At 36.4% G+C, this 27,759-nt stretch overlaps 1 protein-coding gene across 2 annotated transcripts; it reads left to right on the top strand.

The window, feature by feature from the left end:
- On the top strand, positions 1-27,635 carry LOC120414003 (E3 ubiquitin-protein ligase RNF38). 2 transcript variants are annotated; one of them, XM_039575015.2, is made up of 10 exons: positions 1-206; positions 9,361-10,451; positions 15,439-15,697; positions 15,763-16,518; positions 17,290-17,436; positions 17,498-17,641; positions 17,727-17,956; positions 18,033-18,217; positions 18,331-18,443; positions 21,177-27,635. In XM_039575015.2, exons 2-10 carry the CDS (start codon positions 10,243-10,245, stop codon positions 21,243-21,245), a joined length of 2,112 nt encoding a protein of 703 aa, XP_039430949.1. In that variant the 5' UTR covers positions 1-206; positions 9,361-10,242; the 3' UTR covers positions 21,246-27,635. The 2 variants fall into 2 exon arrangements, with proteins under 2 accessions (XP_039430949.1, XP_039430947.1); XM_039575013.2 differs by having other exon boundaries at positions 18,009-18,217.
- The last annotated feature ends 124 nt before the right edge of the window (positions 27,636-27,759 follow it).

Genomic DNA, 27,759 nt, shown 5'->3' with positions numbered 1-27,759 from the left:
CGAATCCTGCCTGCATCCCTGCTCGATATCACATCAAAACACACAAGTTCCACGGCTAAACAAAGCCCAGTTCTAGAGAGCTTATAATTTGTCGTAGCTGAAACCAGATGAACTTCACACTTTTCTTTGTAATGTTGTTTGGTGGTGATTGGTGTTACGGTAGATTGCAATCATCTAAGCATTTTTATCGCTCGTGGTGGTGACAGGTTGGTATTTAATTATTGTTAAGATTAGTTGTTTCATATCAATATTTTACCATTTTTACCCAAAATAATAATAATAATAATAAAAAACACGTGACTGGCAATGTTGTCCGAGCTTTGTAATGCATCTCCTCTAGCAGAATGAACCAAGTATTTACATTTGTCTATATCTATATCTATGAGTTTAACCGTCCCCTTTGGTCGAAACTATTTGTCTTTTTTTATGCACATGCGTTAGCTGAATCTTTAAAATCTATTGTACTGTAAACTGCATCAGTTGTTTGTTACTAGTGGCTTTGCGGTTAATAAACCAAGTTTATGCGTTCTACTAATTTGTTTTGGGGCTAGTTAGCACTAAAAGGAAGGATGAACATTACGTTACATAGCCATCAGCTGTCAGAACGAACAAATTAATTCGTAGAATGGTTAGCACAATACTCTGACAGTTTAAGTGGTTGACAATAACCCTTTCTTTATACCCCCTCTTTAAAAAATTAAATATTTAAAACAGCTACATAAAATGCCTTTGTGTATCTTTTGACTAAAAGTCATGTAGATAAGGTGTAAATAAGTATTAAATATAAGTATTAAATACTTAATTCCAATATTATCACAGTTATACCTTACTCCCATGGCTATTAGTCAAAAGATATTTATTTTTATAACACATTGATAAACAAAAAGCCATTTCTGACGTTGGAAACATTTTATTATGATTTCTGAATATGCCTATTCCTGTGATATAGAGAGAAAATATGTTGAATCATTAGGTTTTCCTTAAAAGTGTCCTTGCATTATAAAGACCTTAAAAATATTGATACTGATTAGCAATAAAAATGTATTTCACTTTAAAAAATTATGAAAAATAACCTTTTTAAGATTGTTTTTCTTCAACATTCTTTGTATGCTTTGTTTATTCAGTAAGTGGTTGTTGAGATTTAGAATTGATGAAGCTAATATTCGAGGGGATTTTTTAAGGAACGTATCCTTGCTTAAAACGCCCAGGGTTGTAAAATTACCTCAGATATTTCGGTTTTCTAAGCAAACTTCTGTCAACACCTTGCAATAAGCAAATGACGATGAATTATTATAAAAGTCAAAACTATTTTAAAATGTTTTTAAAATTAAAAATTAATAATCATTTGGCCTTATTTTCAATATTTTAAGTAAATGTTTATCTAAAGTTCTCAAGAAATGGTAAGATTTTTTTTTGTCGTTGTGAAATTAAACTATTTAATTACCGTCAGTGGGGGTGATACACCTCTCGAAATTTCTTAATAACAAAAACAATTTAAATAACATCGAAAATCATTCAACGTAGATTTGTTCTTAGATAGTTTACTAACATTGTCCCAAAATATGGTGGATTTTGATGAACACTACCTTAAATGCCAATAGTTTGAAAATTGACCCAATCTCACCCCTTAGAGGGGGTGACATTGGGTTAAATGAAACTAAAATGATGCTCAAATACAACGATATGGTAAAAACAAGTCATCCAACAGCGTTTCTTGTTCGAGGGAATCGTATTGACACGCTACAATGTTTGGAGTGGAGATTTTCAAACATTTGGGTAGTTTTCGAGCAATTCTAACAAAAATATTAGAAAAATGATTTTTCGAGAGGTCATTTTTGACCAAAAACGTACCCCAACTTTAGACATCTGCCAAAATAACAGGATTTGTTCTAGGAACCAGATTTTTTCAGCGAAATCATCTTAAGATGTCCCCTACACAACCCCTTTAATAGAATTCAGTTTCATTGAGAATAACCTGAAAAATGGTAAAATCCGTAAAAAATCACGTTGACTCAATCTCACCCCCCAGACCCAATGTCACCCCCACTGACGGTATTATAAATAAATATATTCAAAGATGTTTTTCCACTACATCATGTGAAAATATTTTCAATTTTATGATGCCATTGTGACATTACTTGTTTTTTTCTATCATTATCGATTGACAAAACGGGCTAATTTCCAACGCCAAAAATTACAGTACCGTAATCCAGAGTGACTTAAACAGTCGGGGGACGTTAAAGTTTCCATTAAATGTTCAAACGTTTCAATTTTTTTACAATAATGATGAAAACATTTATAAATAGAAAATTTATAGGCATTTTCAGTAGAACCAGTTTTTTATTAAATGTGGATTTTATTTATTTCTTGATGCAAAATTGGTTTTGGTGGCATAAAAGATTTATATTATCAGTTTATAGTGAATTTTGAGCTTGTTTGCAACTTTTCAGATATTTAACCTAAAATTTATAAACATTTTATAAAAAGTTTATAAACTATGTTAAATTAACATTTAATTGTATTTTTTCAAACGAAACATTAAAAAAATCCACACTAAACGTCAATTTTAAGTATTCAGTTCAACTCAATCCGGCTAATTTTTTTAAAGAAATATAGAGACTATTAAAACCACTCCGGATTTTATAATAACAAATTGCAAGGCAATTATTTTGAAATCCATAATTGAAAAAACATTAAAAACGTACATGAATATTGTGCGGCCTTCCTCAGTACATGTTTTAAAAATATAAATTTTGAGACGAGTCGTACTGGTGAATAATGTTTGAAAAAAACTAATATTTTTTTCCGGTCATTCTCGAACGACGAATCAGCCTACTTTTCTTTATCAAAAACAAGAGAATCTAATAGAAACACATTTCAAAACAATTGTTTTAAAGTTCTACTTTTCAGCACTGAAATGGATACTTAAAAGTTATGTCAGCATTTATTTGAGTGCTGAAAAGTTCGATTTGGCACTTGTATTGATGGCAAATAACATTCAAGCAGGAAAATAATCGTTTCACTGAAAACATCCACTTCAAAGGATGCTTCAGGAATTGCAAATAGTAATTTATGCAACAAGTTGCAAAAGGAAGATTTTTTCAGCACGAGTCGTATATTTATCCAACGAGAATGTTTCGCCGTTCGAGAGTGACAGGAAAAGTTAGTAGTTTCACGACTAAAGTGCAAAAAATTTATTTTCAAATCGTTTCAATATTGAAGAAATCTTTTTTTTTGTAATTATTGCATAAATTACTGTTTTCTGTGTATTGACAAAGTTTTATTAAAATAAAACAATGCAACGAAATAGCTTTCTAATTTCACAGCGTAATCCTCAATCTTACATTGTTGAAGAAGATATTCGTTACACATTTTGCAAAATACGGAAAAACAAAAAAAAAGAATAAAAAAGGAAGAAAGAAGTGAAAGATGCTTAATTTTTTAAAAAGGTATGGTTCAGCAGACTCTTTTGAATGTTAATGTCATTGAATTGAATTCCAAAGAGTCACGAATCTATCGAATTGCATTAAAGTTCTAGGAACAAATGAGATTAAAATTGATGCAGAATAAAATGTTAAATTCGTGTCAACCCAATGTTAGCGTTCTATTTGCATGCAATGTAATATTTATTTCACTAAACGAATGCAATCTCATTCAGGGGGGAAACGAACTGAGAAAAATGCGTCTTCATCGAGCCAGATTTTGCTCCATGAATTTCACATTGTGTTTTTTTAATTCCTCAAGCATCTCTCACTAGGAGTGGCTCCGCAATTGTGTGCCACTTCTGGCGAGCGAGAATTTTTCATTTTGAATTGAGGGAACAGCATTCGCTGCCGAAGAAAGAGCTTCATCTTGTGCTACCGGTGGAGCTCTATTCAAGTGGACCCTCGTCATCAGCAACATTCGTTGTCGTAGCCCCCCTCCTTATAATGAAAGAACGTAACGACGTGTTATTGTTTTCAAACAAATCTTTGTCACATTTCACCGCTGCCGGCAATGGCTTTTTCGTTAGGGTGGTTCTAAATGTTTAAATTGATTTTTTTTATGGAGACGCAGGGTGGTTTTTCTTACCCACTATATCAACTATATCAACATGAAATGAATATTTTTTAAAATATAAAGTGTCCAAGAATAAACAAACAACCCTCCACATCCGGCCCCCGATAGCTTCTGGCAATAGGGACACCGGATGGCATCCGATTGAAAGCGTGACGCATGTGCATAAATTGCCGCCTAGAGTGCGCAAAAGCCAAAACCTGGTGGCCATTCTGGAGATCCTACACAGTATTTTCTGTGAGACGGACGGGTCTCCCAAAAAAAAAAACGAAAAAAAACCCTATCAAAAACAAAGTGTCATAAGCGGCAGTTGAGCTACTCAAATGTGATCCCAACTCAAAATGGTCGCATACACCGCTTTGCATCATTACGCCATAATAGTGGGTCCGGCTATCTATCAGTCTGTCTGTTTGTCTGTGTTGCAGCTCAGTGAGCAAACAGTCTTATCTTCTGTGTTCTGTGAGCGTTGGTTGGTGTTGGTGAATTTTTCATCCATGCCCGATGAATGATGTCCAGCTATTGTAATCGGAAGGGAGCTTACATTCTCATCCATGGAGTATTTTTTAATTTATTTGTTTACCATGGGGTTCTTTTTGTTGATAAACAGTGGAAACTACGGCATTACCTCTTCAATGTTTACGTAGACTCGAGCGTTATAGTGGGGGCAGAGGAAAAGAGAACGAATGTGAGATAAATGTTAGGAGACATTGAGCAAAATATTAGCATAATTTTATTTAAAAATGCATGATACGGTTACTGAAAAGTAAAAGCCTTCAAAAAACATGAAATAACTAAACCTTAATATAAGAAATTACATAGGGGTAATTCTCTACCAACTCACACGAAATCGGGAAAAGTTGCCCCGACCCCTCTTCGATTTGCGTGAAACTTTGTCCTAAGGGGTAACTTTTGTCCCTGATCACGAATCCGAGGTCCGTTTTTTGATATCTCGTGACGGAGGGGCGGTACGACCCCTTCCATTTTTGAACATGCGAAAAAAGAGGTGTTTTTCAATAATTTGCAGCACAAAACGGTGATGAGATAGAAATTTGGTGTCAAAGGGACTTTTATGCAAAATTAGACGCCCGATTTGATGGCGTACTCAGAATTCCGAAAAAACGTATTTTTCATCGAAAAAAACACTAAAAAAGTTTTAAAAATTCTCTAATTTTCCGTTACTCGACTGTAAATTTTTTTGGAACATGTCATTTTATGGGAAATTTAATGTACTTTTCGAATCTACATTGACCCAGAAGGGTCATTTTTTCATTAAGAACAAAATTTTTCATTTTAAAATTTCGTGTTTTTTCTAACTTTGCAGGGTTATTTTTTAGAGTGTAACAATGTTCTACAAAGTTGTAGAGCAGACAATTACAAAAATTTTGATACATAGACATAAGGGGTTTGCTTATAAACATCACGAGTTATCGCGATTTTACGAAAAAAAAGTTTTGAAAAAGTTACTTTTTGCGTTTCTCTTTGTTTCGTCGTCCGTGTCTGTCGCGGGTGACCATGAACGGCCATGATCGATGACGACCAACTTTTTCAAAACTTTTTTTCGTAAAATCGCGATAACTCGTGATGTTTATAAGCAAACCCCTTATGTCTATATACTAAAAATTTTGTAATTGTCTGCTCTACAACTTTGTAGAACATTGTTACACTCTAAAAAATAACCCTGCAAAGTTAGAAAAAACACGAAATTTTAAAATGAAAAATTTTGTTCTAAATGAAAAAATGACCCTTCTAGGTCAATGTAGATTCGAAAAGAACATTAAATTTTCCATAAAATGACATGTTCCAAAAAATTTTACAGGCGAGTAACGGAAAATGGGAGAATTTTTAAAAAATTTTTAGTGTTTTTTTCGATGAAAAATACCTTTTTTCGGAATTCTGAGTACGCCATCAAATCGGGCGTCTAATTTTACATAAAAGTCCGTTTGACACCAAATTTCTATCTCATTACCGTTTCAGGCTGCAAATTATTGAAAAACACCTCTTTTTTCGCATGTTCAAAAATGGAAGGGGTCGTACCGCCCCTCCGTCACGAGATATCAAAAAACGGACCTCGGATTCGTGATCAGGGACAAAAGTTACTCCTTAGGACAAAGTTTCACGCAAATCGAAGAGGGGTCTGGGCAACTGCTGTGTGAGTTGGCGGAGAATTACCCATACATTTAAGTGAGATCCGGCTTCCAAAAAGTACATCAATATCACTTAAGGGGCCATATCTCGAGACAGGGTTGCCAGACCTTCAATGTTTTGGACTCGTTGGAAAGATCTTTTGATAACCTAACCAACGATGGGTCGTATAGTGGATCCGGACATAGTTTACATACATTTAAGTGAGATCCGGATATATGTGAAAACACATTTTTATACATAACTTTTGAACTACTTATCGAAACTTCAATCTGTATAAAACTCGATCTATGGGACCCTAAACCAAGTCGAATGCAACAGGTTCGGGTCAAATCGGTTCAGTCAGTACCGAGAAACATGAGCTAGTTTGTTGGTCACATACATACATACACACACACATACACACACATACACACACACACATACACACACATACACACAGACATTTGTTCAGTTTTCGATTCTGAGTCGATATGTATACATGAAGGTGGGTCTACGACGTTTTTATACAAAGTTCATTTTTAGAGCAGGATTATAGCCTTACCTCAGTGAGGAAGGCAAAACACCTCTTTTTTCGCATGTTCAAAAATGAAAGGGGTCGTACCGCCCCTCCGTCACGAGATATCAAAAAACGGACCTCGGATTCGTGATCAGGGACAAAAGTTATCCCTTTGGACAAAGTTTCACGCAAATCGAAGAGGGGTCGGGGCAACTGCTGTGTGAGTTGGCGGAGAATTACCCATATATGAATTTCCGATTTCAATAAAATAAAGTCTGTTTCGAGTATTCTATAACCAATTATTTGAAAAGATGGACATTAGTAGGTCACTCAGAAACTTGCCAAAACACAAATTAAAAAATTTATTACCTTTTCAAAAAAAAACTTTGGAAATGGACCATCAATAAGATTGCAATAGTTTTATTTAAAAAGTCAATGTTTTTTTTAACTAAGTTTAGGCTAATACTCATATTATTATTATTTCAAGTTTTTTACACCCCCCTTCTCCCTTAACAATTTAAAAAAAAAACAATGAAGAAAAACACTGTACAATCGATTTTAATCTTTTTCTATTTTGGAACCACAGATTGGAATATGTTTCATGATACTTTGCAATTTTAACAGTTACATAACTCTAATAATGTATAAAGCATTTTGTGATATGGGAAGGACATGAAATTACATCGTGTACCTATTGTTGGCATATCAGCACTTTTGTGTTCAATTACAGCTTCTAAAAAGTTTTTTCTACCCATATCAAGCAATAAATAGCTTAATGAGAATTGGGCAAGCTAGTTCTATCAAAACTTTTGCAAAACAATTTGTTAAAATAGTTAAACTTTGCAAATTGGATGGATTTAGGACCGATTGCCTTTAACGTTTTATTTTAAAAAAAATCAATTTGTGTTCAACTAAGTTTAGATCAATGTCAATTTCATTTCAAATTTTTGTACCCTCTCTTAAGGATTTTCCCAAAAACTTAGAGAACAGTTAAAAAACATTTGCTGAAAATAAAAACGGTACAATTGTTTTTTAACTATTTAAGAAAAATGTAGAACCTTTTATTTAGTACTTTTAGTCAAATAGGGTCTTTAAAGCTTCTTGTTAATTTCTTATTTTGGATCCATTATACACACTTTTAATTGATATGCAATCATTATTTTTCAAAAAAAATAAAATATCACGAAAAAATATTAAAAAACTGAATATGTTCTATTCATTTAAAAATATAGTTCTTTGGTCGAACACAGTAATGATCCTGATATTTTGTGCACCTTTGAAGACAAATACATTATGCAGAGTTTTTTTTTTTTTTTTTTTTTTTTAAAGAAAACGTTGATCTAAGGGACTTTGTTTGATGCCTGATATTTGAGTCTTAATCATACAAGTTTAAACATCATCATAGGAGATTTGTTCTGAGTTTACAATTTTCAATCAAATTCTTGGGTTGATGAAATATATTCTTTTCATGGAATTTTTATTATCGATATATCAGCTCTTTGACCTTCAATTACAGCTTACATAAAGTGTTTTTTTTTTTACTTTTCCAAAGTAATATAGTTCAAATGAAAGTTAGCATGCAACTCTCCTTTGTTGAATTACCTGAAACTGGTTGTTTGATAGTGGTAAACTGCAAAAGTGATGTAAATTTGTTGGAAAGCATAAAGTACCGAGAATGGGCATATTTCCCCTAATTGAAACATTGTTAAGATAATATAACATCTGTGCAGATTTGGAAATAAAAATGAAGAATTTACCAATGGGGAGTCAAATTTGCCAATCGTACATTTTTTTCTCTAAATTTACGTAAGCTTTTTAGAGCTGTTGGTAGTAATTATATGATCTTATAAATATTTCTCAATCATTTGTTTATTTTGTTTGAGTGTTCTGATTTATAGAGCTGTCAAGGCGATATGAACCTTATAAATTTGTTTTAGGGTATTTTAATGACAACTGTTAAATTAAATTTATCTGCAACGTTCATTGATTTATTTTGAAATTGTGAACAGATGAGCAGTTTTAAATGAAAATATTATTATTTTTGCGATTTTTTTCTCGCGAACATTATCTAATATTTAAGTAAAATAGGGATGTGCAGAAAAACTTTTTTGAAATATGTTGGTGTAGCTTTTTTCCTGTTTCAAATTTTCGGAATGGCATTCCTCCCGCCACATGTTACTCATCCAAGCCCGCCGAAACTTCCGTCCAAACCGTGGCCCCGGTTTCCATTAGCTCACGTGCTCGATGCGCCTCGTCTGCAGATTAGCCTGGCCGGCGTTGCGTTTGGCCTTATGTAATTCTGGTTACAGACAGTAAGAAAAGAGGCTTACGCCACAAATGCTCGGAGCCATACAGACAGACAAATAGACAGCTGGATCGTACACACTCACCGCCGCACATCGTCATCATCACAACGGCGATGAAATCGAAAGTTCAGCCAGTTGGTGAAATTAACATTTTTCCCACACCGAGCCGAGCCACAGACAAACGGACTAGGAGTTGGAAGGTGGATATTTGGAGTTGAAAAATTAACGGTCATTTTGAAAATAGTTGATCTTCTCGGAACCTTTTTTCTCCCACAAAACTGATCGTGTCCGTTTGTCTGTGGTTGAGCGTTGTTTGCGTTGCTTTCTTCACGCTTGTCTCGTTTTTCCTCTCCACAGGCCGCAGTGACGACCTCCAGGAGCCTACGCCGTCGAGTTTGTGACACCATCGAGTGACCTCCCCGCCCGGTTTGGCATCCCATAAACCGGAAGAGAGCAAACAAAGCGGCTGGAAATTACTGCAGTAACGTCGTTTGGCGCAGCAATTTTTTCTCCGTCGTTTCAACCTCCGACCAGGGGTTCGAGCCGCTGAACTTTTATCGCTGGACGCCTCTCCGGGATTCGCTCTTGGACCGTTTCCAACAGGGAGAGCTTTAGACTCTTTCTCTCTCGGGTGTGCGATTAAGCTCTCTCTCTCTGGATCGTAACTGGTTTATCACGTGGAGAATTTTCCACGCGCGGCTGTTGTGTTGTGAAAGGAGAACGGGGTTTACCTCATGAATGAATCAGACATTGGACGCAGTGTAGACACACACGTGGGCCCAGGAGCCTAGCTGAGTTAACTGTGAGTTGTGATTTGTGACGCCTTTTGGGAAGTGAGCACAGTGAAGTTCCGCGAATCGTAGTGTGGTGGTACGTTACCAGAATCGTAATTAAAAAGAATGCAATAAAGTCCTACACGCCCCAAATCGCAAAGAAAGAACCTCGAGACCGTCATTCGCCAAGTGAAAAATAAACAGAAGAGAAAAAAAACATTTCAAAGGGATAAACACAGTGAACAAAACAATCATACATAAAGAAAAACGGAAAATCAACAAAACAAGCAAAGAAAGACTCATTCTCATTTCGGATCGTAGAAACCTTTGCCGTTGGAGCCACTGTCGTCTGCCTTGAGAAGCAGTGAGAAGTGCAGTCAGTGACGGGGGTGGAAAGTTTCATTCCGAACAGAAGACAAAGATTCGACGAGGACGCGACGACGCTCCCCCAAGAACAACGAACGCCATGAATCCGAACCACTCGGGTGCGTCACGGAGGCCGTACTCGCGCGGGGCGGCCCCCCGAAACCGGTCCCGGATGCCGTTTTCGCCGCACCACCATCTGCACCACTCCAACAACCGGAACAATAACAACCACGGTGGTGGTGGCGGCGGCGGAGGTGGCCACAATCAGTCCTGGTACAACAAGGACATGGAGAACAGCTTCAACTACGGGTAAGTTCGCGGAGAAAGGGCTCGCGTGTGTGAGTGTTTGTGGCACTACGTAGAAATGAATTAGACACAGCGCTAGATATTAATACACACAAAAAAGAACGCTCGTGCTCAGGATAGGAATGAAGAGATTTATGCGCCGTAATCAGCATGGAAGAAAGCATATATCTTGGCGATGGAAAACGGGTGCAGCAATGCGATATGTTGCTTGGTACAAATATGGTGGTCTCATGATGCGTTTGAATCTTTCTTATCTGTTTGTATACATAGAAGCATGACTGTAGTCTTCGATTAAGATTAACCCCCTATTTGTTCCAACGGCTTACCCTTCTAACCTCTTAAATGTAAATCAATTTGCGATCAAACAGTATTCATCAGAATAATTAAACTCACTCACTTTGAGAAAACATATAAAATACCAAGTATATATTAACTCTTGTGCGAGATACTGGCTCAATTAATGGATTTCAAGATTTTCTGCAAGAAATTAGATCTTACTTACCCATTTGATGTTAAAATATCAGCGAGCAAATCAAGAAGCACTGAGGGAATTAACAGAACGATACATAAAAGTATCGTTTACTTTATGTTGTTCTTTTGAGAGTTTTGAAGAGATTTTCGTCTTCGTATTTGGCCACGTATCACTTTCGTCAGTAAGCAATATTCCCTTTTGTTTGAAGTAAAAGTGTGAGATGATTCAATCGTAAAATGGAATATTTGTTTCATGAGCAGTTCTCTCAGATTTCGGTCATTCGATTTTTTTTTTGTATTTTTTAATCCGACTGAAACTTTTTTGGTGCCTTCGGTATGCCCAAAGAAGCCATTTTGCATCATTAGTTTGTCCATATAATTTTCCATACAAATTTGGCAGCTGTCCATACAAAAATGATGTATGAAAATTCAAAAATCTGTATCTTTTGAAGGAATTTTTTGATCAATTTGGTGTCTTCGGTAAAGTTGTAGGTATGGATATGGACTGGAAAAAAAAATGATACACGGTAAAAAATTTTTTGGTGATTTAACTTTTTGTCACTAAAACGTCTGCTGTGTGCTATCTTGTGACATAGACCATTTTGGTCGAAAATGAGTTAATGATGACGTTTTGCTATACTTAACAAACACTACAAGATGCTTTAACCCGATTTTGGGAACTCGCTTCCGTTTCCCAGATATCGTAATGCACACTTGTGACATAGACCATTTTATCATCAAAATGATCGTGCACACTTGTGACACGTCATACATGATGTTGGAAAATGTGGAAAATTTACCTTGATTTTCACAAATTTATGTTGATACACACTATCTAAAGGCAATGCAATGTTTTGTTTTTGAAAATATACTGATTAAGTCGGTTAAACTATTGATTTAAGTCTATTTTAGTTTGTATGGAAATTCTGTGCACACTTGTGACACGTAGTACAATTTTACTTTCGAAACACACTTGTGACACGTGCTTTTCAGATTTTTAGTTACATTTTATAATGTAACTCTTAGTAGGTGTCACTAAATTAGTTCATACTTGGAGCGTTTGTTCATTGATAGTATACGAACAGATCGCTCTGTTTAAAAATAGTTTATGATGTATTGTTGTGAAAATATTCAACCTCAAACTTTAGAAATCGTTTTACTCGAAAAGTACCAAATGGTCTATGTCACAAGATAGCACACAGCTGACGAAAACTTGATTTGCAAAAAACACTTTTTTAATTTTTTTTATTTTTTGATATGTTTTAGAGGACATCAAATGCCAACTTTTCAGAAATTTTCAGGTTGTGCAAAAAATCTTTGAGCGAGTTATGAATTTTTGAATCAATACTGATTTTTTCAAAAAATCTAAAAATTGGTCGCAAAATTTTTTCAACGATGTAAAATCAAATTTGCAATCAAAAAGTACTACAGTGAAATTTTGATAAAGTGCACCGTTTTCAAGTTAAATCCATTTTCAGGTGACTTTTTTGAAAATAGTCGCAGTTTTTCATTTTTTAAAAATTTCACATTTCAAAAGGGCCAAACATTCAATATTACGCCCTTTTAAAATGTTAGTCTTTGTTTAAAAAAAATTAAAATATTTTTTTCGAATAGATCGGAAAATTTCACGAATGTTTTATATTTTAACATTGAAAATCGGACCATTAGTTGCTGAGATATCGACATTAGAAAATGGTGGGTGAGACTTAGAAAACATCAATTTTCCTGTTTTTAAACTTTTGCATGGCAATATCTCAGCAACTAAGGGTCGTATCAACAAAGTTCAACAAAGCAAAATACAGAGAATTTTCTCAGCTTTTCAATAATATTTTTTTCAAAAGTGTGCAAACATGTGCACTCATTTAAAAAAAATGAAAAAACTGCGACTATTTTCAAAAAATTCACCTTAAAATGGATTTAACTTGAAAACGGTGCATTTTATCAAAATTTTACTAAAGTACTTTTTGATTGCAAATTTGATTTTACATCGAAAAATAAAGTTGAAAAAATTTTGCTACCAATTTTTAGATTTTTAAAAAAAATTAGCATTGATTCAAAAATTCATAACTCGCTCAAAGATTTTTTGCAAAACCTGGAAATTTCTGAAAAGTTTGCATTTGATGTCCTCTAAAACATATCAAAAAATTAAAAAAAATAAAAATGGTGTTTTTTTTGCAAATCAAGTTTTAGTGACAAAAAGTTAAATAAAAAATCACCGAAAATAATTTACCGTTTATCATATTTTTTCAGTGTAATCCATATCCATACCTACAACTTTGCCCAAGACACCAAATCGATCAAAAAATTCCTTCAAAAGATACAGATTTTTGAAATTTCACACATCGTTTTTGTATGGAAAGCTGCCAAATTTGTATGTAAAATTATATGGACAAACTAATGATGCAAAATGGCTTCTTTAGGCATACCGAAGGCACCAAAAAAGTTTCAGTCGGATTAAAAAATACAAAAATTAAAATTCTACAAAAAGACCGATTTTGTAGAGAACTGCTCTCATAGCTTATATACTGCCCATGTTCACATAAATTTTGCAGAAAAACGTAATGCTATTTTGTACCATTCATAAGTGTTAAGTTTTCACGAAAAATCTGGATTTCCTCCTGGTTTCTAGAATAAAATACTGGATGTTATAGGCTTTTCTGAAAGATCACACGATTCTGAACAAAACTGCATCATTAACTCAAAAACGATTTAAATGCATATGGGACATTTATGAGATCAGGGGTAGCATTGGAGAAAATTATATATGTATTTATTTTGTGATTATTGTGAATTATTTTACAAATAGAGCAGTGATCCTCAACCGTTCGGTGTCCATTCCCTCATTGGGCATTTTTAAAAGTAACTTAATTTAACCTTCAATTTTTAACTAATTGGTATTGATTCATACAAATTCTCAATTTTTGGCTTTTCATTGTTTTCAATTTGCACATCTTTGATAAGGTTCCACGTTTTATATGTTTTTCTTCACATCATATTTGTATGAAAACACCAAAAAAAAAAAAATTAATGAATGAATGAAAAGGTGATTTCTTCCATGCTGGTACGGTTTAGTGTTCAATGACAAACTTTTCAATACCGAAAACGTAAGGCAATATAGTCACATTATTTCCAAACTTCACGCCACCAGAGAACTCCACAGAATTCCTCCATGCCGAAATCTATATTATATGCTATGCTCTGTTCACACAGTGGTTTTGGTCTTACATTTTTTCGTTGTGTTAGTGTACTGCTCTAATGAATAAGCTAAGCGTTTAATATTGGAGAATGGATCAAATTAAACCTGTTGAACGGAATACTTTTCTAATGATTTTAAGAATGCATCCTAGTACTTGTTTTGGTATGGAATATTTCAACATCAGTGTTTCTTTAAAAAAAATCCTTGTTCTCGTGTAGTTTGTACCCAACACCTTCTTGCAGCAATCTTTCGAAACCCCTCCTTACCTTGTTTAATTAATTTGTATAATAGAATCATTTAACCATCCCGTTTATACCTTTCGCGTCCTTACGAATGTATTAATTTTCATGACTCCATGTCGTGAAGATTTGAAAAGTGCTACATTATGACTTCATTCGCAATCTCCCTTGTTATAGTAAAATTTTCATGAAATATCACCCTCCCTTCTTTTCTGATTCACATCTTTTTATGCTACATCAATCCGAGAGTTTCTTACTCAATTAAAAAAAAAAAAAAAAATGCCTGTTCAATTCCTCCCCCCGATTACGATGTCCCCAACTGGTACTGGCAATGCATTCATGTCAAGCTGCTTTTTTCGACTGTAATTTTCCAAGTACAAATACCAAAGCTGTCATTCCTCATATTAGTGCACACTGTGTGTTCATGATCGAAGAAAAGTCTAATATAATAGAATAAGCTCTCTTATGTGAAACCACACGCTCGATGGAAATGTTAAGGGCGCGTCCAAAGATGTTCTAACGATTGTCTTGGCTTTTGAACACTTCCATCGCGACTCTGAATCTGGTGTATATTTTCTCTTGAATAGTTAAGTGGTTGAACGCGATTTGTGATATAAATTATGTTTCATGCAACGTAGCGCAAGTAATCGAGAGTGTATAGTATTTTGTTTTGGGTTCAACATGTTTGCACACTTTAACTAACATTCATGCTTTGTTATGAACCTTGTACGCATTTTATGGTGAGCGGTTGCATTGTGGCGAATTGAATCAACAAAAAAGTCTAGAAAATAAAAACGTCTCTTGCAGTTTCACTGTAGCCACCATCCATGTTTTATATCACAAATAGCTTTCCGATTTGATATCGACCGTTTCGAATCTCTTCATATAACAGTTTTGTAGGCAAACAAATATTATACATAAGCTTATCGTAACTGTAATTTATTTTCTAATTAATATATGATTGTTTTTTGATTTTTCTTCCGCATGCTTTTTGTCCTTTGTGGTAAATACATTGCAAACAAATGTTCAAAATACACACGTACTACTACTTACTTCTTCTACCACTACTACTACCACTATGCAGTGATAATACCGGGAGTAGTCCTAAGGAATCCTTCACATACTCACCAAAGTCCCCACCAATGCAATTACATTCCCCTCCCATTACCAATCGTCCAATCTTAATGCCTTACGGTGCTGCTGATGATGGTAGTGTTAATAATAGATCTCAACAAATTCTTAGAGCTGGACCCAGCCATAGCCATAGCGATCGCCGTAATAATATGGGTATGCAGGATAGAAACCGGCATACGATGGGTGCATCCGGTGTCGATCGGCACATGGTAAGTTCCGGATCAACAGTCGACAGCCTAGCATCAACCCTAAGATCTTCCATCCCTCTCCACAGAACCATTTCGATGGACCTTCCAATTCCTCTAGGGGTTCCGATTTGCACTTTGACTCGCGTTCGGTGCTGTCGCTAGACTCGCTGAGAAACAGCCGCGAGAACAATCGGGAACGCATCAGTCCGCCGTACCATCAGGGAAACAGTTCGCACTCGAACAACAACCACCAAACGCCGAGTCCGTCGTACGGCGGTTCAGATCCAAACAACGGCATGAAGTCGGACAGTCCCTCGCGGAAACGCCGTCGCGTGTCGCGAATGCCCAGCCAGTCTCCGCCGGCCATCTGGGAACACCGGAGATCTCCTCGGAACAATAACCACCACAACAACCACCACAACCACATCCAGCAGCAGCAACATCAACAGCAACAACAACAGCAACAGCTCCAACAACAACAGCAACAGCTCCAACAACAGCAGCAGCAACAGCTGCTGCACCACCCAAATCAGCACAGCCATCCACCGCATCTGCTCCAGCATCCGGGGCCGGGCCCGGTCCAGCTTCAGCAGAGCAGTCCACCGCTGCGTAGACCACGGTTCCGCGAGCAACCCCGGGCCTGGGAACCGATGCCGCAAGTATTCCAGCAACCGTCACCACCTCAACCGCAGCACCAGCATCCCTCACTGATGGTTGACATCAACCAAGTTCCTGTAAGCCTTCCACTCGGACACCACGAGCAGCTGTGGACGTACTCGGCCGGGCCGCACATCTCGATCTGCTCGGGACACCCGGCCGCCCCACATATCCCGCCTTGCCAAGTAATTATCACTTTTAGTTTGGTTAAACCACCATGCGACTTCATGAAGAGCTTTGTCAGCCAGGGCTGTTAGTTTTAATAAACTTATGCTTGATCTGTTTCAAATCAACAGCGTTGATTTTGCTATCTCTTTTGTCAAGTTGGCTGAAATCCAGCTACTCCGGACCAGATTTTACTGACTTTGACAACAACTTTGTATGTTCTGATGATATTTTTTTGATTTTTAAAAAATCTCATGAGCTTACAGCTCGTGTTCCAGGGAACAACTTTGCCAAAGACATCAAGAGATTCGCCAACTTTTAAAAATGGTAGACCTTACTGCCACAGGGTTGGCGTCGGCTTCGTTCAAAGCTTCGTTGCTACGGGTCGTTTGTGTATGCAACAGTAGTACGATGTCTATGTGCTCTCTTGTTTTAAGCTTGCTGGGATTCCTATCTAGTTAGAACAAGAGAGCACAGATGCATTGAAAATCTTACAGTGCTGCCAGAAGAGGCTTGAAGAACCTTCTTCAGAGTAAACCAATTCTTCGCACTCTTCGGCAAAGCTGATACCTGGATAGATAAAAAATAATAAGAGATCAGAAATAGATTTGTTTTCCAAACAACTTAAAAATGACGTTTGGGACAACGTTGCATTCATGCGATGTTTAATTACATATGAATCTTTAATAAAACTTGATTATAAATATGATGGAAGACAATCCATAAGAAGACGATTTAGCGTAATGTTTGGTCAAACACTCGTAAACCATGTTTTTTCCTGTCCCTTGAAGGTTCATGGTGTCTACTCGCAACCATTTGCTCAAACATGTAACATCGGTGGACACTTTGGTGCGTTCGCGTCCACTCCGGCCGCCCTGGCCGTGCCACATCCTCAGCCCCACCAACCGCACTACCAGCACCCACATTTGGCCCAACAGGTAGGAGTGCGTCGGCAAATTTGATACGAACTATGATGGATTCATTTGTTCTTTTTTCCAGCGACCGGATGGGCTTGGCCTGGACGGACTGGACCATGCTGGTGCCTCACCGCTGCACGTGTCCCCGCTGGCCGCGGCCCACATTCACTCGTCGCCACAGATGGCCCAGATCTCGCCACCGCAGCCGATCTACATTTCGACCGAAGTAAGTATACTAGATAGCAACAACCCGGGCGACTCAGATGTTTCATATTATTTTCCAAATATCGACCGTGTTGAATATTCTCCAGGGTCGCACCAGTCAATTCGAGCTGCTGCACAGAACGGCTCGACGCGCAATAACCGCACCCCGGCGTAACTTTACCCGCTTCCACTGGCCAACCCCGCCCCCGTCGCACCCGCATGCCCATCCGGCCCACCGCCACCCGGGACTGCAGCACCAGCCGTTGGCACCGCAGCCGGCCCAGGTTTCACTGTCGGCCACACCGTCCGCCTACTCCGGCATCCTGCTGAACTTCTTGTAAGTACTTGTACGACCCCGGGCAGGCCGGGCGAGCTTACCCCGTTCATAGCCTCTTCATGTCCATGCCCCACAGAGCCATGTTCCCGCTGTCGACGTACGGCCAGCCGGACCTCAATTCGCCGGACTCGAACGAAACGGAAAACTACGAAGCCCTGCTCAGCCTGGCGGAACGCTTGGGCGAAGCGAAACCACGTGGCCTTGCGAGACCCGAGATCGACCAGCTGCCGAGCTACAAGTTCAACGCGGAAACCCACACCGGTAAGTATAAGCGAGAAACCTCAACAGCAAGAACTGCTACAAGGCAAAATGCGGATTGTTCCGAGCTACTCTACGGTGTTTTTTTTTTCTTTCTCGTTCTATTCCAATTTTAGGGGACCAGACGTCCTGCGTTGTGTGCATGTGCGATTTTGAGGCACGCCAAGTTCTGCGAGTGCTGCCCTGTTCGCACGAGTTTCACGCCAAATGCGTCGACAAGTGGCTTCGGGTAGGTATAAGTAGATTGGATAGCACTAAAAACTCAAATCGTTCGTAAATTGGTCTCATTTCAAACCCGAGCGCCATTGAGGAAGTGGCTATGAAAAACTTTTTGCAAATTCGAGATTTTGTACCCAGGTGGTAGAGGATGTTCCAACACATCTTCCTAACCTTGAATTTTACTGAAATAGTGTTTAGTTATGGCTGACGATGCGAAAAATCAAACGGCTAATATTCCATTCCTCTTTGAAATTGCTTTGTCTAAGATTTGGAGACGAACACAAAAATAACCGATTATTACCAAGTAAAATGACTCTTTTATAAGTCCTCTTATTGATAAAAGCAGATTCCGTAGGTATAAAATTATACAGGATATTTAAAAAGGGGGTACAGTCATCCCTCATATTCGGAACAGTTTACAGTTCGGCTAATGTTCAACAAATCATGGAAAATCGATAATTGATCATAATGATTTGCTTTTACCTTCATGTTAAAGCTTTTCTTGCGATCTTTTGATTGATGTATAGACCGGCTGTATATTTTTACGTTTTATATCAAGTTTTTAAAGAAAAACATAGACCCTTGAAATCCACAAATTCGGAACACTTTTTTCTTACGATGTAAACAAACTTTTTTTTTCTCTCCAGGAGTACCTATTTTTTTTACAAAATAATGACTTCACACTCTGAAACCAATAAAACTAATGCTTGTTTTATGAATGATCTGATAACTTTTTTTGTGAAAATATCAGTTAAATTCAGGTGTTCCATAATTGTGGGAGGCACAATAACGTCCCTCAAACATGGAACAGGCAATTTTGAGGCAGGGTTTTGCTGCTCTTGATAAAATAGTCTTGAAAGGCAGATTTTTGTTTAAAAATTATTATTAAATTTAAAATAGCAAGAGAATGTCCAAATAAAGGTCCTAAAAATAGAAGAGTCGACAGAAAAGTTGCATTTTGCATCCTATTGTTCCGAATATGTGGGGATGACTGTATATGGAAGCGTTGTCCCGTCACGGAAAATTACATTTGTTTAGTTTGCAATGGTTCATGAAATCGATTTCGCTAGCGAACTTTCTTCACCCGCGAAAGTGAGAGGAGGCAAATCACGCAAAAGAAAATCGCTCCCGAAATTCTTCAAGAAAATCAATCTGCTGATGATTTTTTGTGAATTTCCTTATCAGCACAACTTAAAAATATTTATTTCACTTTGTTTACACACATTGCCCATCTACGGCATTTGGGATTGCTGAAATCGAATATAAGCCTGAGAATACTCCAAAGTACTCAGGTATTGTGTAATCCAAGATGGATTTGAAATATCTGAGGCCTAGGGCTCATTCAGCTACCCCAAATTTTTATTATTTTAATATTGGCCGCCTTCTTAGATTGCTAATTTCCCGAGTACTTTGGAGTATTCTAGGCTCATATTCGAGTTCAGAAACCCTCAGTTAATTGAAATTGACCTGTTCATTGCCGGTTACATTTCTGTGTAAAAATGTCGAATATTCTAGCACCGCCCTATTGGCCGCCATCTTGGATTGCACATTCCCTGAATACTTTGGAGTATTTTAGGGGTCATATTCGAGCTCAGCGACCCCAAATTAGTTAAAGTTGACTACTTGATTGAACTTATAATTCATTTTATGGTGGTTAAAAATTAAAGTTAATAAAAAATAAGAAGCTGCTTTTTTCTGGTGTCATCTAGTATCCTTGGAAACAAACTTGATTTTCAATAAATGAGAATCGAAGATTTTTTAAATTTAATTCTATAAAGGGTTAACCCCTTCCCGCCCAGAGCAAAATCGAGATTTTTTACGTTTTTCCACATTACTCGTAACTGGATCGACCAAATTCGACGAAATTTTAATGGTTATTAGTTAACATTCTATATTAACTAATGTAGAACGAAGCAGATTGAAAAAATGCGAGATGGGTAAGCTTTGCTCGTGGACTTGCTCTTAAAACTTTAGAAAGTTTATGGGTTGGAAGTTTTACTTGTTTTATGTGACTTTGCCAATGTTTTTAAAAATGTCATTTTTTTAGGGGTCAACTTCAATTTTAAGTAAAAAGAAGTATGCTTTAATTTTTATAGTGTCCCAGACTATGCCTCTATACATTACATAAACTTTACAAGATTAATGCAAATTAAAATACTAAAAATGAAACAAGAAAGACATAAAACAAGAGAAGTAAAGTTTTTCGTAGAACAAAAGTTGCTCAAATGACCTCCTGAACAAGGGAAAAATAAAAAAAACCGAAAATAATATTTGGGCAGTAGAGGGTTAACTTTGAGAATTGGGAAAATCAACAGGCAGATCCGGATTCAGGATTCAATCTAGGTCCATTAAAAACTGGCCTGTTACGAGGTTTGCTTCTTGCATCGTTATTTTTGGATTTTGTGCCTTGATTATTGAAAACAACAACGATATTAAAAAAAATGGACTGCCTCTAATGTTAGATAACAGTCATAAAGAGCCTTTTTTACAATGTTAAATATGTGTTGAATTTTGTGTAAAAAAAACTGATTTTCAGGAGATTCTGACAATTGCTTAATTTCGTGACGGGACAATGCAAGCAAAACCCTCTTTTGAAAAATATCTGCGTTGTCCCGTCACAAAAAGAAGTACTTGTCAAATCAACAAAATTTGACTAAATTGCTTTATTCAGAAACTCCTTTCCAAATGTAAAATCACCATGATTTTTTCTGTGTGCTACTAATTCACTAACTATTTATTCCAGTCAAATCGCACCTGCCCCATCTGCCGTGGAAACGCGTCGGAGTACTTTGAAAGCAGCGAGGAACAGTAAGTCGCCGCTTCCAATCCAATCCAAACCAACCCGTCAGGGGAGTTGCCACCAGCAGGATGCTCCGAGTTGGAGGTCTTGCAGAGGAAAATTGAAAACAGGAACACATTAGAATGATGCCGTCGCTTCGTCGTACCACTCACACTGCAGAATCATCCCCCGGGGTAAAGAAAAACAATGAATTATATCACTCCAGATTCCACACCCTGAACCTATCATTAGAAACGGGACAGCAATTGGTAGGATGGTAGGGGGAAGGAAGCTGCATATTTAGACAGAGAAACAACTAATCTTACGTATACGTTTACTTCGTTTTGGCGTACCCGTTTTTGGCTATATATATATTATATATATGAAGTATATATTTCAAGTGAGTTGACGCATTTCTCAAAACTTGCTGGACTAAACAACAACAAAAACACATTTAATCGACAAAAAAAAACATGCATAAGTCAATGGTCTACTGAGCAAAACGTTTTAGAGCACTCGTGTGTTTTACGATAGAATATGTGTTATAGTTTTTTAACATGTAAGTTTATTCTCAGTAACACACACACTCACAACAATAACTGTTTTGGGAGCATATAGACTTGAACCATCAATACATCGGATAGACGTCGAAAGCGTTGTTTAGCAAAACAGAACAAAACAAAAAAAAATGCACCAGCCTCGAAGACATTCTCAAGTAGCAATAAAGCAATTTTATACCCAGTGAAACCAATATTTTTAGAGCAAGAAGAAGAAGCATGAACCAGAGACATAGCGTTAAAGTGGTTCCCGCGCGAAGCACGTTTATTCATCTTTCCTTCCTTGTAATAAGTTATACAGATTACAAAAAATTCTAAATTTTCTATTTTGGGGCAACTAATTAATGTTACCAGTTTGTGACGCAGCGCAGCAAACGAACCGGTGTGTGGGGAGCGGAAACATACAACGCATATGGTTAGCTTTATTTTTGTACTCAATCTACGTATCAAATATTTAAGAAAAATTAGCAGCAAAAAATTGGTGTGGTTGAAGCGTCGTTGCAGTAGATTTTCCCCGAAAAATGTAGTGTTATTTTTCCTTTCGCTGCTTTAAAATTAACCGAAGTTTTTATTTTTTTATCGTTAATTGCATTATAGTTTAATGCATTTATCATCAGATTTTATCAGAATAACAAATTTTGAAACTGTTTGTAGCATCAAAGTTATTTCAACAATATTTCTTCCTCAACATTTTGTATATGCCATATTTAAAGGACATATACGTACAAAATGTTTAGCTTTTCTTAGAAAACTATGCCATGTCTATTGAGTCTATGTAATGTTTCTTTTACTGGTTTACGATTACAGTTCTATGGACATATCGGCAAATGAAACTCGTAAATGCTATTTCCAATGTAGCTTTGTGTTTTGATGATTTAAAACGTTTTGAAAAACACAAGAAATCAAAATAAAAGATGAAACAATGAATCGTAACATTGGTTCTTGAAAATCTCCATACAATTTGGCCGCAGTGGCAAGTGCTTAGAAATTGAAATGGAATCTATAACTTGAAAACGAATTTTCCGATTGATCTGGTGTTCACGTCAAAGTTGATATAGATTGATTGAGTTGAATTGGACATTTACATGAATAAAGATCAAGTTGTGGATGAGAAACAATTTTAGCATATCGATGCCTCTGGGCGCTTTTGTACTAAGCTTGCTGGTTTTCCTATTTAGTTACGTGTAGTTTGTACACACTTTGTAAGGGTACTAGTATAAAACGCCAAAACACGCAACTTCCGATAGGATATCATTATTGCTCCATCTGTCAAAAAAAATTCAGTCCCTTTAATAGCATGCTTTGATTTGATTGTTCGTTCTATGATTCGATACCTCCCGCTCTCCCAGAATTTACTAAAATTCTAAAAATATTTATCCCATTTGGAAAATCCTACTAAAAGTTTGCATTTTGCAGACCAATTATGAAACCTTATTTTAATATTTGTCAACATCGCTATGCAAAGTCACTCACACAGTCAGAACATGTTCGTTTGACATTTAAACGAAATTCCGATCATTCTCTCAACGAATGCATTCAAATTTGCAAGCTGTCACAACGCAGCAACGCTCGTGCAAAAACAAGAGAGAGGTTGGGAGAGAAAGAAAGAGAAAGCATGTGCCTTCGTGCCGGATTCAACTTCGTGTGCGTTCTCTGAGGATCGCTTCGGAATGCCGATCATGAAAGGTCAATTGTGTCAGCATTCGTTGTCGATAATGCATGGTGTCTGTTAGCACTGAAGATAGAATACTGAACACCAAATTCGTTTGCAATGTTATTGTATAAACTGCTGCCAAGTTGTATGGATAAATTTTTGATGCGGAATTAATTATTTGAATGACAAGAAAGTAAACAAAACGTTTCAACAAATTCAATTTCTCAATTACTCAAAATGCAATATTATATAATTTTACTAAGTTTTTAAATTCAATTTATAGAAAATCTTGTTTGAAATCCGTTTTTAATTGTTCATTTGTTTGTTGCTCCCTTAAAAATATGATAGAAATTTTCTTGTAGCTTCCTACACCATTGGATACGATTTCAACCGTGGTGATTACATTTTTCTCCTATAGCTTCGTTTTTCGGTTTTGCATCGCAATCTTGCACACACATACATCAACCCACTTTTATATACGTTGGTGTACCGCCTTGCTCCCTCTGAGGTGAGGTTTTTTGACCAAAAATGTTCGTATAAGAAGGTGTGCTGTTTCCCCTAATGTGATAACTTTGCTAAAACTTAATAATAAATGTAAACGAAATTTCGTGATGTTTGAACACTAAGAGCGAGAAAGTAAGCAGAAAAAAAAGTAATACTAACTGTAGTTTTGAACTATACCTTCGGTCCAATCTAAACTCTAGTAGCGTTTCTATCTTAAAGCAAAATCAAAAAAAACTCTCACACACACTAAACTATCGGATAAACACCATTTGAGTTTTGTTCAGTGCTTTGCGAGCAAAATCACATCGCGCATTGATAAGTGTGGACAATTTCTTCAATTAAAAAAAAAAACGTATATATTTATAGATATTCTATGTTTCAATCCTATCGAATTGCAGCAATCACTTCGCAAGTACAGTGTCGTAGTTATCGCGCGTAGGTTTTGGAATTTGGCGGGTTCAATTTGCTGCCAGTTTCCGGCTACCGGATGCAAACACGCAAAACAACACAAAAATACAGACGAAAATTAACGAATCACAATTGCAGAAGCAAAAGAAAATAATAACAAAGTAAAGTGTGCCATTTTGTACTTTCATAGTTACAGTAAAACATTACCAAGCTCCGTAAAATGTATAAGCCAACCAGAGCAGAAGTAAAAAATCTGGAAAAACGAATCAAAACAAATATAAAAACAAGAAAAATGTTTATTGTTATTTTAATAACAGCGAAATTATCCGAGCATTGTAGTAGTTCAGATTATTAACGCGTAACTCAATATAAATGTGAAGTTGGTTTGTTTAGATTTCTCGTAAGTGGTGAACTTTCAACAAAAAAAAAAAAAATAAATATAAAAATTAAGCAAAAAAAAAAAAGTAATACAGGAACATAGATTTCGAATGTCACAAATCGAATATTTGCTTGCACTGGATATCAAGAGCAAGAGAGAGAAAGAAAGCGAGAGCTAACAACAAGAAGCGATACAAAATACCAGGTTTAATAAAAATTTGCATTACCCTAATACAAAACAAAGGAATAGTTTCATTACCAGGATAATCGAGGTCAGAGTCATGTCTGACGTACTGTAGCATGGATAAAGTTTGGTTACCTTTATTTAAAAAAAAAAAACTAGATTTTGTTGTGTTAATTTTAATCTAATCAGCACAGACCCTGCATAGGGCGGTACATATCACAACTTTGAAAGACATTTGTTTTAAGTTTGGTCGTCTTTGCCGGGTTCCGGAGTTGGTAGCATCTGCAATTTGATGGTGCCATTCCGGAAAAAAAACTAGCACGACGATGTCTTACCTTAAGTTTTTAAATGTAAAATTAATCAAAACTTTCCTCTATTGCTATATATTTTAATATCGAGAGTGAATTACAGCTTGAATTGTGATATGCGCTTTATAATAGTAGTTTTAATGTGTTTTTTTACTGGTTTCGGTGAATTTAACATTTTAGTTTAATTCGTTCCTAAATTGCGGAAAGAGCTGGTGCAGATTGAGCTTGCGCTCGACAAAACCAAAATTGGCCTTAAAAATAAAAAATCCCAAACAGGGTAACGCACTATCCCTTGTTTCAACCCTGCTTTGACAGTGCAAGCCACTGTCACAAGATACGATTGACTCCTCCAGCAAACGTCAAACCTTTCAAATTTGCTGCGTGATTTTTTTCCCGGAAAAAGATCCCGCAGCAAGTTTGTACTGATTTTGACGTGTGCTGGCGGAGTCGAAAAGTTGGGTTATGCTTTTCGACTAACTTAGATGTAAACAACCAGTTAATCCCACTCACTATTGACCTTTGCGAGCAGTGACTTAACCCCACATTCGGCAGCTACAGCAAACGTCAAATCAGTACAAACTTGTTTGACATTTGCTGAGGGTGCCGAAAGGTGAGGTTATGTCACTGCATGCAACAACTACAGTAAATGAGTGGGTGGGATGAACTGCTTGTGGAATCAAGAGGTGCCAGGGACCAAGCTCGATCGGCCCAGCTGCGATTTTGTACTGTTTACGTTTAATTACCCCGCTTTTCCACCACAAAAAGATCTCGACTCTGTTACGCAACAATATGTATAGAGAGACATTGATTCGTTTTTTTGATGTTTCATTTAGATAAGTTCAGCCACACATATCGTTTCTAAGGAATTAGTTGTTATATTTGATCGTTTTTTTAAACCTCTCGTAACTCTTAACATTTGAATGTTCTTAGCAATGATTTTCTATTGTTTTATTATAAATCACAACATAGACTTATTCCCCTTCTGCATATATAAAGGCAATACTAGACTTTATGTAACAGTTTTTGTTAGTATCTCAAAGGAAAGCAGTTTTTTAGTACACGTTTTCTGCAAAAAATGCACGCCACTGATTATGTAAAAATAAAGTATCAATCTCTGATTTTCAAAGCCATTCCATTTACAGAGTAACTCTAAAATCTATCGCTTTTAACTGCTACTCGGCAGCTGCTTCAAATCACCTGTTATCGGATTGTGAAAATAATTGAAAAAAAAATCGAATAAAACTAGTAGTGTGATGGTTTCTTACATATATTTCTTGCATTTCGCTCCTGGATGTGATACCAAAAAGTACATTGTAGACTAATTAACACCTATCACTCAGAATAGATATACTTTCGCAATAGATAAGAGCTTGTTGAAACTTATCCTCCAAGAGAACAACAACAAAAAAACAGTAAAATATATATATTTTTACCTATTGTGTGTAGCTGGTTTGCCTTGTTTATTAATACACATTTTACTGTAATCACCAAGAAAACCTACTGTTTGCCATTGATACATGAGCTAAGTAAACCCCTTAAGTGTTGTTGTCACTGATGTACATACATACAGTCCCAAGTGTTTTTAGCCCAAATAGAAACTTTTCATATAAGCGATCGTGGAAAAAAAACAAACAAACAAACAACAGAACTAATATAAGTAACACGAAAAAAAGACAATTGAATCGAACGACTAATAATGAAGGTGTGTGTAAATAAGCTAGAAGTGAACGCAATAAGACATTTTAGAAACGAACAACAAAGTTTTACATTAGAACAATAGTGAAACGTCTAGATCCAAAGTAACAAGCAAACAAAAGAAAGAAGTAACGACTATTTTGGGTGTGCCTTTTTATACATTGTACAATTTTGAATGTGGCCACGTAACTGTATTGAATTGATTAACCATTAACAATTAAACTTTGTACTATTTCCTACTCTGTATTACGCCGCAACGTCAGTTTTGTTTTCATTCGATTATGATTTGCCTAACCTTTTCTTGTACTGGAACTGCTGATATTTTGTTTTTTTCCCCTATTCTTGATATTGCCCTTTTTCATATAAAATTATGCGCCACGATGTTGATGTGTTTTCTCCCTTTGCCCATTTTCTTCATTGATTGCAGGCGTGACCAAGCATATTACGCATATTATATTGCAAATTATATCTATAGCATAGAAAAAAAAGTAAACGAGTTCCGTTCTGTAACAAAACACACACGCATGCATGTGGTAATAATTTCCGTTCCGTCAAAGCGCAGATCAGTTCGAATTAAAACAAACCCAATAAAACCAAACAATAACAAAGAATAATCTAGTGGACAAACAAAAAAAACAAAACAGTAATTTTTATTATATTTTAACAGTATCAGTATAATTATACACAATAAACGATTATTGTAATAAAATCAGCTTTTTGTACCTTTTCCTTATAGTGACTCTGTGTTGGTTGCCTATCTACGTATATTCGAAACAACAATCATCATTTCATTCTGGCCTTCTCACACTACTATCAACTTATCAACATCATTTTCAAGTTATGTTCAAACTAGCAATAC

The sequence above is a fragment of the Culex pipiens genome, chromosome 3, assembly GCF_016801865.2.
Source record: "Culex pipiens pallens isolate TS chromosome 3, TS_CPP_V2, whole genome shotgun sequence".
Classification (NCBI taxonomy): Eukaryota; Metazoa; Arthropoda; class Insecta; order Diptera; family Culicidae; genus Culex; species Culex pipiens.
The sequence above is the reverse complement of the archived record's forward strand: the minus strand, read 5'-3'. Positions and strand labels throughout refer to the sequence as shown.